This window comes from Propithecus coquereli, unplaced genomic scaffold (assembly GCF_000956105.1).
Source record: "Propithecus coquereli isolate 6110/MARCELLA unplaced genomic scaffold, Pcoq_1.0 Scaffold120, whole genome shotgun sequence".
NCBI lineage: Eukaryota > Metazoa > Chordata > Mammalia > Primates > Indriidae > Propithecus > Propithecus coquereli.
The window spans coordinates 5,848,990-5,862,412 of NW_012136081.1; the positions used below are offsets into that span (position 1 = coordinate 5,848,990).

General features: G+C 58.3%; 2 protein-coding genes across 4 annotated transcripts in view; both read right to left on the reverse strand.

Moving 5' to 3' along the window:
• Window positions 1-1,283: 1,283 nt before the first annotated feature.
• NDUFS8 (NADH dehydrogenase (ubiquinone) Fe-S protein 8, 23kDa (NADH-coenzyme Q reductase)) lies at window positions 1,284-7,155 on the reverse strand. Of its 3 annotated transcripts, XM_012665567.1 has the most exons (8): window positions 7,048-7,058; window positions 6,630-6,648; window positions 5,281-5,338; window positions 5,141-5,191; window positions 3,927-4,016; window positions 3,662-3,834; window positions 1,565-1,693; window positions 1,285-1,478 (listed from the first exon to the last, which is right to left on the reverse strand). In XM_012665567.1, exons 3-8 carry the CDS (start codon window positions 5,336-5,338, stop codon window positions 1,347-1,349), a joined length of 633 nt encoding a protein of 210 aa, XP_012521021.1. In that variant the 5' UTR covers window positions 6,630-6,648; window positions 7,048-7,058; the 3' UTR covers window positions 1,285-1,346. The 3 variants fall into 3 exon arrangements, with proteins under 3 accessions (XP_012521020.1, XP_012521021.1, XP_012521019.1); XM_012665566.1 differs by lacking the exon at window positions 6,630-6,648 and having other exon boundaries at window positions 1,284-1,478; window positions 7,048-7,155; XM_012665565.1 differs by lacking the exons at window positions 6,630-6,648; window positions 7,048-7,058 and adding an exon at window positions 6,814-6,836.
• A 1,335-nt stretch (window positions 7,156-8,490) lies between these two features.
• The window catches only part of ALDH3B1 (aldehyde dehydrogenase 3 family, member B1), an 11,538-nt gene continuing 6,605 nt past the window's right edge, over window positions 8,491-13,423 (reverse strand). Inside the window, exons 7-9 of the mRNA XM_012665568.1 lie at window positions 13,114-13,286; window positions 10,773-10,872; window positions 8,491-9,084 (exon numbers count right to left, since the gene is read on the reverse strand). Of these exons, the coding sequence (XP_012521022.1) occupies window positions 8,894-9,084; window positions 10,773-10,872; window positions 13,114-13,286 (464 nt within the window). The 3' untranslated portion in view covers window positions 8,491-8,893. The remainder of the gene's footprint in view (window positions 9,085-10,772; window positions 10,873-13,113; window positions 13,287-13,423) is intronic.

Consider the following 13,423-nt stretch of genomic DNA (forward strand, 5'->3'; position numbering starts at 1 on the left):
TTGGGTGCCATGATCTGTTGTGATGGGGGGCTTGATACGACCACACAGCGCCAGAGGGGCCCCAGCAGAACAAAGCGTGGAACACCTCAGCACGGGGAAGAGCCAAGTCACCCGCGGACACATTCCGACCACGCTGTGTGGGTACAAACTGGCTCCGTGCCCACTATCTGTGGCAGTTATGTCCGGGAAAAGCTAAACTCAAGACGACAGGATTTCTGAGCCCGCTTCGTGGACCTGCTTTGTTTTTAGAAACGCTCATCTCTTCTCCCCCCAGCTCCAGCCTGTGGGGGCCTCCAAGCCTTGGCCACTTTCGCATCAGATGGCAAGGCCCAGCCTAGAAAGCGGGCCCAGGTGTCAGCAGGTGATCCGAGGAAAGGGACTCCCTGCGAATGGGCTGGGGAAAGGCTGATTTTCTTTGCTGCAGGCCTTCTCAGAGCCTTGAACGTCTAACATGCAGTGTCTGCCCAAGAGAAGTCACGGGGCATTTCCCACACTCACTGTTCTGCAGAACACCCTCCCTCTTCTTTCCAAGAAGCATCTTGGGAAGAGTGGTGTCCTGCAAAAAGTGCTTCTGGAAACGAGGGGGAGGAGGACTCAAGGTCTCTGACTCGAGTTGGCTTGTCCTCCAGATGTGTGATCCTGAGCAAGTCACCTCACCTGGCTAGGGCAGTTTCCTCACGCCGAGAGTGACACACGATCTTTTCACAGTGGCTCGGGCCAAGTTGAAGGGGGCTGTTTTTGACTATTACGTCAGCACGGGGCTTGCGTCCCCCAGAGAGAATCACAGTACTTGGCCGGGACTTTTCTGGGACTGCAAAGCAGGAAGTCTCGAGCCACAGGAGCCAGGTCAGCAGCCTGGGCAGGGGAACTTGTGGCTGGCGGCGAGGCCAACTCAGGGCCAGCAGGGCCTGTGTCACCCCCTCGTGACTGTCAGCCCCACAGCAAGCTTCCTCCTACCCCAACAAGGACGCTTTGGCCTTCTGAGTTTCTGCCACTCGATGCTCTTCAGCCTGAGGCCTGGGGAGGCTCCAAGTCCTAAGGGTCTTAGCTGTGGGTGGCCCTCAGGAGACAGCAGGCCCAGGCCCCCCGCAAGACAACCAGGATCGTGGGAACAGCCGGCCTGAGGTGACCTCTGCATTGCCATGCCTTGGGGAAGATGTGTGGGAGACGGGGATGCTGTGGCCGTGGCCCAGCCCTGGGGAGGCCCGATGGGTCCCCTGGAGCCACACAGGCAGGCTGGGGATCGTTCCCCGGGGTGGCTGGATTCAAGACAGGAGGCTGTGGTGGGGTCGGAGCTGTTTTACTGGGCAGCAGGGGCTGCGGGCCGGGCCGGGCAGGCAGGGGCGTCACCGGTACAGGTAGTCGGCCTGGATGTTGGCGGCGATCTCAGCCTCCCACTTGTCCCCATTGTTGAGCAGCTTCTCCTTGTTGTACAGCAGCTCCTCGTGCGTCTCAGTGGAGAACTCAAAGTTGGGGCCCTGCAGGTGGGGGTAGAGGGATGGCGGTGTCAGGCCCCTCCCAGGAGTATCAGCACCCCGACTCCCCCGCCCTGGGGCCCTCTCACCTCCACGATGGCATCCACAGGGCAGGCCTCCTGGCAGAAGCCACAGTAGATGCACTTGGTCATGTCGATGTCGTAGCGTGTGGTCCGGCGGCTGCCATCGGCCCTCGGCTCGGCCTCAATGGTGATGGCCTGGGAGAAGGGGACACCGGGCACTGCCACACTGACCAGCCATGTCCGAGCCCGAGTCTACCCCTGGTGTCTACACAGAAGCCCTCACCTCTCAGATGCTTTCCTGACTCCCCCAGACACCACCCCTCACTTCTCCACATCAGCCTCTCCCGGTTTGCTTCCTAGCTGTTAGCCGCCATCTCCACCCGGGAACAGACTTCCCGCGAGGGGCGGCCTGTCGCCTGCCTTGCTCAGTGCAGCACCCGCAGCCCTAGGGGGCCTGCTCTGTAGTAAGCACTAGACTGCAGGCACACTTTGTCTTACTGTGCTTTGCAGATAATGCCTTTTTCCCCCGTAAATTGAAGTTTCATGGCCGCCCTGCTTCGAGTATGAGCTCACTTCATTTCTCCGGGTCAGTACTTTTTAGCAATAAAGTGTTGTTTTTATTTTGTTTTTTGAGAGAGAGGGTCTTGCTCTGTTGCCCAGGCTGGAGTGCAGTGGCATCATCCTAGCTTACTGCAGCCTCAAACTCCTGGGCTCAAGCAATCCTCCTGCCTCAGCCTAAGTAGCCAGGACTACAGGCATGAGCCACCATGCCTGGCTAATAAAGTATTTAAGTATTTTTCAGTTAAGATGTGTACATTGTTTTTTCAGACATAATGCTACTGCATACTTAATAGACTGCAGTATAGTGTAAACATAACTTTTATCTGCACTGGGAAAACCTGTGATTCTTCATTGCGAGGGTCTGGAACCGAACCTACAACATCTGCAGAATGCCTGTACTGTGTGTTGTATGTTGAACAACTCCCTGACTTAAGTCTACTTATCCCCACTTGACGGATGAGAAACGTGAGGTTTAGAGCAGTTGAGGGGCTTCCCAAAGCGAAGTGAGGGGCAGAGCCCAAACTCAAAGGCACGTCCTCAACTCAGTTCCTGGGTACAGCCTCGTGCCAGCTGGAGGACGGGCTGACCTGGGCGTCCCACAGCTGGGAGGACCTTCAAAGGTGCTTGGCACTGACCCTCATACTCCCCTGCCCCAAGAGTGTAATGCCCACTACCCACAGTGGGATCTTTGGCTGGTAGCCTCATCTTTTTGTGCCCATAAAAGTGGGGATAATAATCTCTACGTCCCAGGGTTGTTGTAAAGATTAAATGAGATAACATGAGTAATGAGCTTGGCAGGGTGCCTAGTCCGTCTGCAGACAGCACTATCTGGAAGCCACGACTATCATCGCTGCTGCTGTCTGGGGACTCTTTTATGTGTTCCTGGTCTGTGGCTGGAGTGGAGACATCAAGGCCACAGCCCATGGCCTGGAGGACCCGGAGTGGTCCAGGAGACAAGCTAGGACTTGGACAGGAGCCACCCTGAGTCACGCAACACTGGGCAGTGGGGGGGCGTTGTGTGGACAGTGGGGGGGCGTTGTGTGGACAGTGAGTAACAGCCGTGCCTGCTGGGGGTCGTGCTGGGCACAGCCCGGGGTCTGGACCACAGCTCTAATCACATCTTTCTGTTTCTGCACTAACAGGCCTGACTCCAGCGGGACAATACCCACCAACAGAACCAAAAGCTCAAAGGGGCAGCAACCAGGGACAGGGAGGCCTCAGTTGCGGCACTGTGTCATTGGGTCCAGCCTGCAACAGGCACACAGGCAGGGCTCCTGAGACCGATGCTGTGTCCGGGGAAAGTGGACAGCCTCACGTGCCACCCCATGGCTCACAGGCCCCAGTTTCACACCCCTGACCAAGCACCAAGGGGGAACCCACGTGTGTCCCACACCTGCTCAGGCTAGAAGCTTCACTCTGCAGACTCACTGACTCAGAATGCTCTGGAACAAGGCCTCACTGTTCCCATTCATGGGGGGATGTGGCTGAGACAGGGAAAGGGACTTTCCTGGGGACACACATCAAGCAAGGGCAGAATTCGGGCCCAGAGCACCTAGCCTCCCTCCTCCAGGGACAGGGGCCGGGTGGCAGTCAGGGGCTCACCTGGGCGGGGCAGATGGCCTCACAAAGCTTGCAGGCGATGCAGCGCTCCTCTCCCGATGGGTAACGGCGCAGGGCGTGCTCCCCACGGAAGCGAGGGCTCAGCGGGCCCTTCTCAAAGGGGTAGTTGATGGTAGCTGGCTCCCGGAACAGGTAGCTCAGGGTCATGCCCAGGCCTGTGGGCAGCAGGGGCATGGTGGGTGGGGAGCATTTCCCTATACATCTGTGACTACCCCTGCCTGCCCCATGCCCTCCCCCCAGTACCCACCTCGGAAGAGCTCAGTCCACAGCAGGGTCCGGGCTGCCCGGTCAGTCACTGACTTCATGTCCATCTCAGGCTCCTGCATGTTCACATACTCTGCAGAGAGGTGGGCAGAGAGGGCGTGGCAGGAGGCCTCACACACACCTTTCCTCCCTCAGGAATCCAGCTCAGGGAGATGCAGCCTAGCCCTCACTTCCAGGTGTGAGAGTTGGGTTCCCCAGGGGCCTATTCATTCGCCAAACCTTTCCCAGCCTTAGCAAGGGCCTGTGAGGCTGCCTCTGGCCCTGGCCAGTCGGTGCCCACTTCTCCCTGTGCTTGGGCAGCCATTTGAGCAGGGCTTGAAAGGGGAGTCAAGGAGTGGGCAAGGGGCTTGGCATGGGGGCTGGTGAAGATGGCCAACACACGGCAACCCCCTCCCCATCATGGCGGGGGGCGGGCAGTGAGATCACACCTGCCACCCTCTGCAATGATGGATTCTGCCCCCAGGAGCCATAGTCAATTTCTCTTTTTTTTTTTTGAGACAGAGTCTTACTCTGTTGCGCCGGGTAGAGTGCAGTGGCGTCATCATAGTTCACTCAACCTCAAACTCCTGGGCTCAAGCGATCCTCCTGCCTCAGCCTCCCGAGTAGCTGGGACTACGGTGTGCACCATGATCCCTGGCTAATTTTTTTTTTTTTTTTTTTTGAGACAGAGTCTCACTCTGTTGCCCGGGCTAGAGTGCCGTGGCGTCAGCCTAGCTCACAGCAACCTCAAACTCCTGGGCTCAAGAAATCCTACTGCCTCAGCTTCCCGAGTAGCTGGGACTACGGTGTGCATGAGACAGAGTCTCACTCTGTTGCCCGGGCTAGAGTGCCGTGGCGTCAGCCTAGCTCACAGCAACCTCAAACTCCTGGGCTCAAGAGATCCTACTGCCTCAGCTTCCTGAGTAGCTGGGACTACGGTGTGCACCATGACGCTTGGCTAATTTTTCTATTTTTAGTAGAGACGGGGTCTCGCTCTTGCTCAGGCTGGTCTCGAACTCCTGAGCTCCAGCAATCCTCCTGCCTTGGCCTCCCAGAGTGCTGGAATTACAGGCGTGAGCCACCTCGCCCAGCCTATCAATCTCATCATCATCCTCATTTTAAAAATGGAAACTGAGGCTAAGAGAAGGGTCTCCTCCCCCACCTCTGGCAGGACCACAATCAGAAACGCCCGAGGCTAGAGGCCACCTCTGTACTCACTGTAGGTGGCTGCCATTGCACTGCTGTGGAGGCTCCGGCCACTGGGATGTCCTGCAAGGAGAGAATGACACTCTGTGGCTGCGACCTCATGCCAGAAGACTGAGCTCCCCCATCCCCAGGAAAGGCTCCCTTGGTCCTACCTGCATTTGCGGCCTGGGCCAGGGCCCGCAGCAGCATGGGCGTGGTCAGGCAGCGCATCTGGGAGCATAAAAAGGGAGGGAGGAACATAATGCTGAAAGCCTGCAGTCATTAGTAATACCAAAAAAACCCACAATGTGACACCTAAAACCTTATTTGTTTTCCTTCTTGGTAAGAGTATCCAGGACATGTGTTCAGAAGAAGAGCTGTGGTAGTTCAGTCTTTTAAAGACATCCACGGTTACAACTTATTTTTATACTACTGATTTATTAATTGAACAAACATTTGGTTGTATTCTGTGGTGCAGCCTGAGCTGTCCAGTTTAAACCTGGTCTCTAAACCCTGTCATCGAGGAAAGATATAACTAATAAAGACTTATTTTAACCACCCCCCAAAAAAAGGGAAGGAGGCTGGTTCCTGCCCCCTCCAGGAACTCTGGCACTGCAGGAGCCTTGAGCCTAGACTCCAGGTCATCTCGTCTCCTGCTAACACCCCACTCCTGTCAGAGGCACAGATGGCCTACCTGTTCCCATGTTAGGCACCTCCTGGCCCTCCAACCTGACCCAGCTCAGCTGGGCTAAGGTTTAGAGAGCCTCTGTGGACCCCAAGTTCTATCTAACCTCCTAAGAAGCCTTTAAAATCCATCCCTCCTCCCTCCCCTCCCAGAGCTCCTGCTGCCCATCTCTCCCTTCCCTCCTCCATCCTCCCCAGTGTGACCAAAAATAACCCTACCAGCCACCACCATCATGCACTGAGAGTTAACTTTCTGGGAGGCACTGCGGTGGGTGTGGGGTCACATGCACTGTCATCTCGTCTTACACATGAGAAGCTGCTGCTAGCCCCAGTCACAGATAGGGGGATGGGCCAGGACTAGAACCCAGCCCTCCCCTGCTAGAAATCCTTAAAGGCTTAAATAGGCCGGGCGCGGTGGCTCACGTCTGTAATCCCAGCACTCTGGGAGGCCGAGGCGGGCAGATTGTTTGAGCTCAGGAGTTCGAGACCAGCCTGAGCAAGAGCGAGACCCCCGTCTCTACTAAAAATAGAAAGAAATTAATCGGACAGCTAAAAATATATAGAAAAAATTAGCCGGGCATGGTGGTGCATGCCTGTAGTCCCAGCTACTCGGGAGGCTGAGGCAGAAGGATCGCTTGAGCCCAGGAGTTTGAGGTTGCTGTGAGCTAGGATGACACCACGGCACTCTAGCCCGGGCAACACAGTGAGACTCTGTCTCAAAAAAAAAACAAAAAAAGGCTTAAATAATCCTCAGGATCAAATTCTTTTCCCAGCTTGAAGGCTCTGCTTTCGGAACTGGCCCCCAGCCTGCCGCGTGACCTTGGGTAGAGGACGTCACCTGGCCTCAGTCTCCTCACCTGTGAAATGGGGGGGGGTGTCATGAGAACTAAGGGAGTTCGTACATGCCAAGGGACTGGCCCAGAGCTTGGCACTTAGCCGGAGCTCAAAGTGCCCCTCCAGTGACCTGTAACCTCTAGCAGACACACTGGGTCCCAGGCACCCAAACCAGCACCTTCTCCGACCTTTCGCATGACCTTTGACCCCACAGACGCCTGCCCAGCCAAGAGGTGCATGCTCCCTGAGGCTGCCGGCTCCTCGGTCAGCCCGCTACACGACTGAAGGACAGTGGCCGCGGGTCCTGAGCAGGCTGAGATGAAGCTCGACGCAGAGCCGGCGGCGCCAACAGGGACACTACACTCGGCCTCGACGCCGCGCTGCCCAGCCCCAGCCTTCACGATCGAGCTCTGAATACCCACCTTGAGCCCCGCCGCTTCTTCCCTGGCTGAGAGGGTAGGTCAACCGAGAGGCGGAGCCTACGCTCTGAGACGCTACCATTGGGCCAGCTGGCTTCGCTTTTCCGAGCTGACCCTCCATGATACGCTCTGATTGGTCAAATGGAGCTACCGGCAGATACGGACTCTAGAAATATCTTTCTTTTGATTGGCTAGAAGAGAGAGGGGGGGTGCTTAAAGTTTTGTAGGACACCGCCATGTTTGTTTGACAAGGCCAATAAGCGACGACTTCGGAGCCTCTGGAGGCGGGACATCCGGGGCTTGGTTTAGAAAGCGGCTCCGGGTCGCTCTGGGCGCCGTGGATAAGGGGCGTGTGGTAACAGCGGTACTGACGGCGACAGCGATTAGAATCACGGCCGGCAGCGACTCACCGCGCAAGCGCTTTGCCCATATGCGGCTTCATTTAATCCTCACGGCAGCCCTGTGAGGAGGAGCTACAAGACTTTATTAGTATGACGTTACAGTTGGGGAAAGTGAGGCATGGACGTATTTAGTAACTGTCCCTGGGCCGTAGAGCTGCGGGGTGCGGCCGCCTGATCTGCACCTGGATCTGTATGACTCAGGAGCCCAGTCTCTCAACCAGCCCTGTGAATTCTGTGATGGAGGCTGCGGCGCCGAGGCGGCCCCTGACGCAGTCTGCGTGTGTTGACGGAGGTGGTGGTCTGGGAAGGCTTCCTGGAGAAGGTCATGTTTAAGCTGACAGTGAGTAGGAGTTGGGCAGGCCAGGAAGGGCAGAGAGGCGTGTCCTGCGTATGTACAGAGGTACTTGGACAAAGAAGACATGCACACTAGACGAGGACAAGGACAGGCCAAGTTCGGGCAGAAGGGGCAGGAGCCTGGTGACCGGCGTCCCCAGAGCATGGGCAGAGCCTCCTAAGGATCTGGGACTTGTGGGCCACAGGAAGCCCCTGGATTTCATGCCGAGGAGTGGTATGGTCCCAGCAGGCTTTGGGAAGATCAGCAGGTGCCCTGAGGAGGGGGCTGGGCCTGGGGAGAAGGGAGGTCGGGGGATGGTGGCCGCACCGGCCCTGGCCGTGGGCATGGCGATTCGGGTGTGGATCTGGGAAATCCCTTGGCGGTACAGAATCATCAGGACTTGCTCAAAGATGGGACTTGGGACGTGAGAAGCGGTGTCAAACAGGAGGCCTGGGATTTTGGCTTTGGCGGCTGAGTCCATGGGCCCCAGGAGGGTAAGCAGGATGGGGAAGAGGATGAGTCCAGGGTGGGACGTGGTGAGGGTAAGGGGTCCGGAGCTCTGAAAGGCCCACCTGGAGGTGCTGCTGCAGGAATCCCCGCTGACCTGGGGGAGGGAAGAGGGAGGCAGCTCTCCCAACCCGAGCGAGAAAAGAGGACACCTGGACCTTGGGTCAGCAGCTCCCTAATTTAATCGTCACGACAGTTTCAGGAGATGTCAACTGTCAGTCATCTGCACTGCATAGATGGGGAAACTGAGGCCCAGAGAGGGCAGGGCCAGCCTGGGTCACAGCAGTTCCGCCATATGGCCTGGACCAGAAGCTAGGGCCCCTCTGCTGCGCCCTCCATAGGAAGGCAGTGGCTCAGAGTGCGGCCTCTGCCCTCTTCTCCCAGGACACAGATGGTTAGCGTGCAGGGAGGGGTGGGGCACTGCACTGTTTCCCATGCCCCTCCCCACGGCCCATCCTAGTTGGGGGGTGGCCGAGGGAGGAGGGCAAGCACTGGTCTGTGGCCTTGGCAGTTCTTCTCTGCGTGCTCTCAAGCCCAGGCCCTGTCTCTACCAAGTGGCAGCGGTGGTGGAGGACGCAGACAGGAGCCTGGGGAGCGCCGGCCGGGCTCAGAGCAGTGTGCAGCTGCAGCAGCGGGCCTCCATGGCCACCAGCAGCACCCTCAGGTTGCGCTGCGAGTGGGGTGGGTAGCGGAGGGCATTGACCTTCTCCATCCCGGGGCTGCGTAGCAGGCAGGCACGATGGTGGGAGAAGGTGTCAAAGGAGAACTTGCCGTGGTACCTGCCCATCCCGCTGGCACCTGCACCGTAGCACAGAACACAGGGAGTGAGGTCCTCAGGGGCCAGTCCTGGGGATGTCAGACCTGGACCTGGGCGGGCTGCTTCACCTCTCTGGGCCTCAGTTTCCCCGTCTGTCCAGTGGCTAATCACGAGGCATTGTGGGTAAACGGCTTGGCCTAAGCCTGGCACCAGCTCAGTAAGCGTGAGGACATCAGGAGTTGGGACAAGACAGGCAGGCAGTGGTCGAGGGCATGGGTTCCAGAGCCAGGCTGCCCAGGCTTGAATCCTGGCTCTGCCACGAACTAGCTTTGTCACCTTGGGCAAGTGACTGTGCCTCTGTGCTTCAGTCTCCTTCCCTGTGCCATGGGGTGACAATGACACCTACCTCCTGGGTGTAGCGGGGATTAAGGGAGCGTTCAGGCCTGTGGACACAGTAAGCACTGTGTTGTTAGGAGTCCTCAGCGTCTAGGTAGGGAGGCAGCGAGGACCCAGGGGGGACACAACCTGGGTGGAGTTAGGGGTAATCGGGGAGGGCTTCCTGCAGCGAGTGAGGCTCACGGGACGTGGAGTGAACCACATGAAGAGGGTGGGTGGGAGCTTAGAGCTGGGTGATGCCTGGCATATTAGGGACCTGAGCAGAGCTCAGGCAGGGAAGTGGGGGGAGGCCGGAGCAGGACCCCACAGCCAGACCAGGAAGGGCTGGCTCCAAGAGCTAAGTCGGCCTGGCTTGATGCCCGGGGTACTGGGAGCTGGGGAAAGTTGTCCTCAGGGGGCGGCGGGGTCAGATTGCCCACAGACAGCACTGCCCTCTCCCCGGCAGAGGAGGTGGGATGAGCAGGGCTGGGGACTGGACGGGGATCTAGGCAGGGTCTGGCGCAGAGACCCAGGTGAGAGCCGAGGCTCGAGGCCAGAGGGAGGGGGTTCCAGAGCCAGGGACAGCAGCCCACTGGGGCTCCTGTGGCACTGGCCACTCTCCAGGGATGGTACAGCTGCCCCTCTGGGGCAGCTTGCCAGGCCCTGTGGTCCTTTACTCTGGTGCCAAGTGTGGACAGGTGGAGGGACCTCGAGTCACCTGCTCTGGCCCTACCTGTTCACTGAAGAGGAAGCGGGCTCAGAGAGGGGAAGTCACCCCAGGTGGCACAGCCTGTCAGAGCATCGCTGGGCCCAGCCCTGAGGTTTCCTGACTCAGAGGCCAGGACTGTGCAGCTGCATCAGGGCTGCTCTGGGGGCGAGGGTGGCCTTGGCGCCCACCCGGGCCTCCCCAGGGCAGGGGAGTGGGCAGCAACCACCAACGGGGTGGGAAGGGGTGACATACCAAGGGTTGGACTCAGGGATGGGGGAGGCGTTAGAGAAGTGGCAGCCATGGAGCAAAGAGGACACAGCAGATGGCTCTGCTGACCAAGTCATCCTGCTATTGGGGAGAAACTCGAGCAGCAACATGGCGGGCAGGGCAATCAGTTATGTTCTTTAAAAGACCCGCCCGAAATTCTGTATCAATGCAGAGATGGGTCTGGAAGGTTCCTCAGACTGGGGAGAGGGGCAGGATGGAGGTGCTGGTGTGGGACGCTGGCAGTGAGGAGGGGCACCCTTGCTTGTCCTTCTACACTGAGGCTGGGCTGGGACATTTTTTAGTGAGGACATGTGCAAGTGACACTGTCGTGATTCATTCAGGAATGATGGAAGCAGGCCAGGGTCAGCTGGCACCTACCCACTCCTCCGAAAGGCAGGCTGGCGAGCGTCAGGTGCATGAAGCCGTCGTTCCCGCAGAAGCCCCCGCTGCTGGTCCGGGCCAGCACCCGCTTGACCACCTGGGAGAGAGCAGGACGTGTGCGAGCCTGGCCCCGGGGCTAGGATCTGTCCGGGCTGAGCTCAGTGACACTGGTCTTGTTTCAGAAAGGGTCTGAGGCCACCGTGTCGGCTGAAGGGGGGCGTGGTGGGACAGGCGGGTTTGGTGGTTATGTTCCAGCCCCTCATCAAGCCCCCAACTTGGGACGTGTTTCCCAAGTGTTTGCTTGTGTGTGGCCCGTGTAGAGTGCTGGAGACAGACTCTCAGGCCCAATGGGGAGGGTAGGAAACCCAGTGTCACCTGGCGACATGGAGGGTGCAGTGGCAGCTGTGCGGTGCCGGGTAGTCAGGGAGGTGTCCCAGGGGAGGGACATCATGTGCCTGCTGAGTCCTCACACGGGGGAGGAGTTGTTCCGACAAAGTGGGCACCCCAGGCAGAGCAGAGGCGGGGGCCTTGTGTGGTCTGACACTGGGGACATGAGACATGCACAATGGTGCGGTCGGATTTGCACTTTAGAACATGAGCTTGGCCCTTGCTTGACTTCATAAAGGACTTCCTACTTCGGTCTATAGGTACTAAATAGTCACTGCACAAGTAACTTCATTATATTTAGTTCCAATCATTGTGACCCTCAGATGACAGCTGGGTCAGGGCTTGTCTGATGGTGGGTAGACTGGATCCCCCACCAGCAGGTTCAGACATCACTTCAGCGCAGCGAGACCCGCATTACCAACGACGACAGTAGCAGACCGAGCACAGAGCGTCAGGGTGCTTCCCGGGGAGTACGGGCAAGTCACCTGTGCAGTGTGTGTTTCGGATGTGGCTCTGGTCCTAGGATGGCGGTCAGGAAAGTGTGAAGCCAGATTACCCCAAGAAACCTCTAGCATTTTCTAAAGGTCAAAGTATCCAGATAAACCAAGGCTCCTTGGAGGAGTGGCTGGTTCTAGAATTGAGCCGAGAAATACAAAATGAGCCTGGTGCTTCTTGCAGCACCAGAAAGGAAGTGGTCAAAACCCAAAGGCCAGCACATGGCACAGGAACGCAGGTGCTCCCGCTGCCAAGCCTGGAACAAAGCTTGCGGCCTTGGATTATAACCCAGAGAACCAAACATGCATGAGGCCATGCTGGTCTAAATAAAGAATTCAAGACACAAATCTTTTCTACAGGATTCCAAAAAAATGTACGTGGGTATTCCCTCCTCCGCAGATAGAGCTGTGACACTGTTGGCAGTGGCTAGACTTGGAACTTGCTTCCAAAGCATAGACAGGGAACCGTAGCAACTCCCGGGTGGAGACCCCTGGGACATAGCCTTGGCCAAGCAGGGAAGGTTAACTTCACCGTGGCGGGTGGGTCTCGGGACCCCTGACATGGTGCGAGGAGACAGCCCTTCCTCCGGTATTCTCACCAAAGCCTGTAACACTTGTCTAATCGTGAGAAACACCGGGCAGCCTGGGCTTGGGGACGTTGTACAGGAGACTTGGCCAGCACTTCTCCAGCTGCGAGGCGTGGTTAGTGCATCGTGGGATCCTGGCTGGGATCCTGGGGCGGGAGGAGGACATTCATGGCAAACCGGCCGAATCTGAATGAAGCCTGGAGTGTAGTTGACAGTAACGCACCAGCGCCACTTTCTTAGCTTAGACCAACGTAAGGGCCCTCAAACGGGGAACCTGGATGCGGGGTATATAGGAATTCTGCACTATCTTTGCATCTTTCTGTAAATCTAAGATGATTCCCCAGTAAAAGGTTTATTAAAAAAACATTGTTCAAACAGGGAGGGGATCTCTTGAGATCTGGGTGAGAGGGCCGGGGACGGCGGGCAGGGACCGCAGTACCTCCCAGTGTATCTTCATCTGGGGGCTCCCAGGCTGCCCCCGCGGCGTGAGCAGGGGTCGGGGGGCCAGGGCTCATCCTCAGAGCTGTGTGTCTTGGTCAGTCCCCACCCCAGGTCACTCCCCAGATGTCGTGAGTGCCTCCAGAGCCAGGCATGAGGAGGGGTCACCGCGGCCACCAGGCTCGGGTGTGTGAGGAGGGACGAAGGAGGGGGCTGACCTAGGGCAAACAGGACCCTGGAGAAGACCCCCGGAGCTGCCCACTGAAGGCCCAGGTGGGGGTGTGACTGGAGGGCGAGGCCCAGCTGCTCCCGGGACGGAGAGCAGCGGCAGAGCCAGGAGGACCACCAGCCCTGAAGTCCTGTGACTGCCTGGAGGGGCACAGCCACACCCACCCCCACAGCCCATCCCCCGCCCAGCGCGCAGAGCCCCACCTGGCTGCTGTTGGAGAAGGCGTAGAGGGCCAGGGGCTTCTCCCGCCGGTTGATGAAGTCCACGGCCTCGTCCAGGCTCCGCACGCTCACGATGGGCAGGATGGGCCCGAAGATCTCCTCCTGCATCACTGGCTCCATCTCCTGCACGTCCACCAGCACCGTGGGGGCTGCGGGCACAGGGCCGGCTCAGCCCCAGGGCCACGGCTGGGACACGACCTCCCCCAGGGATCCAGGCCGGGGAGTCCCGGGGCCTGACTTTCCAGGACTCCCGGCTTCGGGGTGTTCTGGGGAAGAAAGTCCCCAGAGCCCC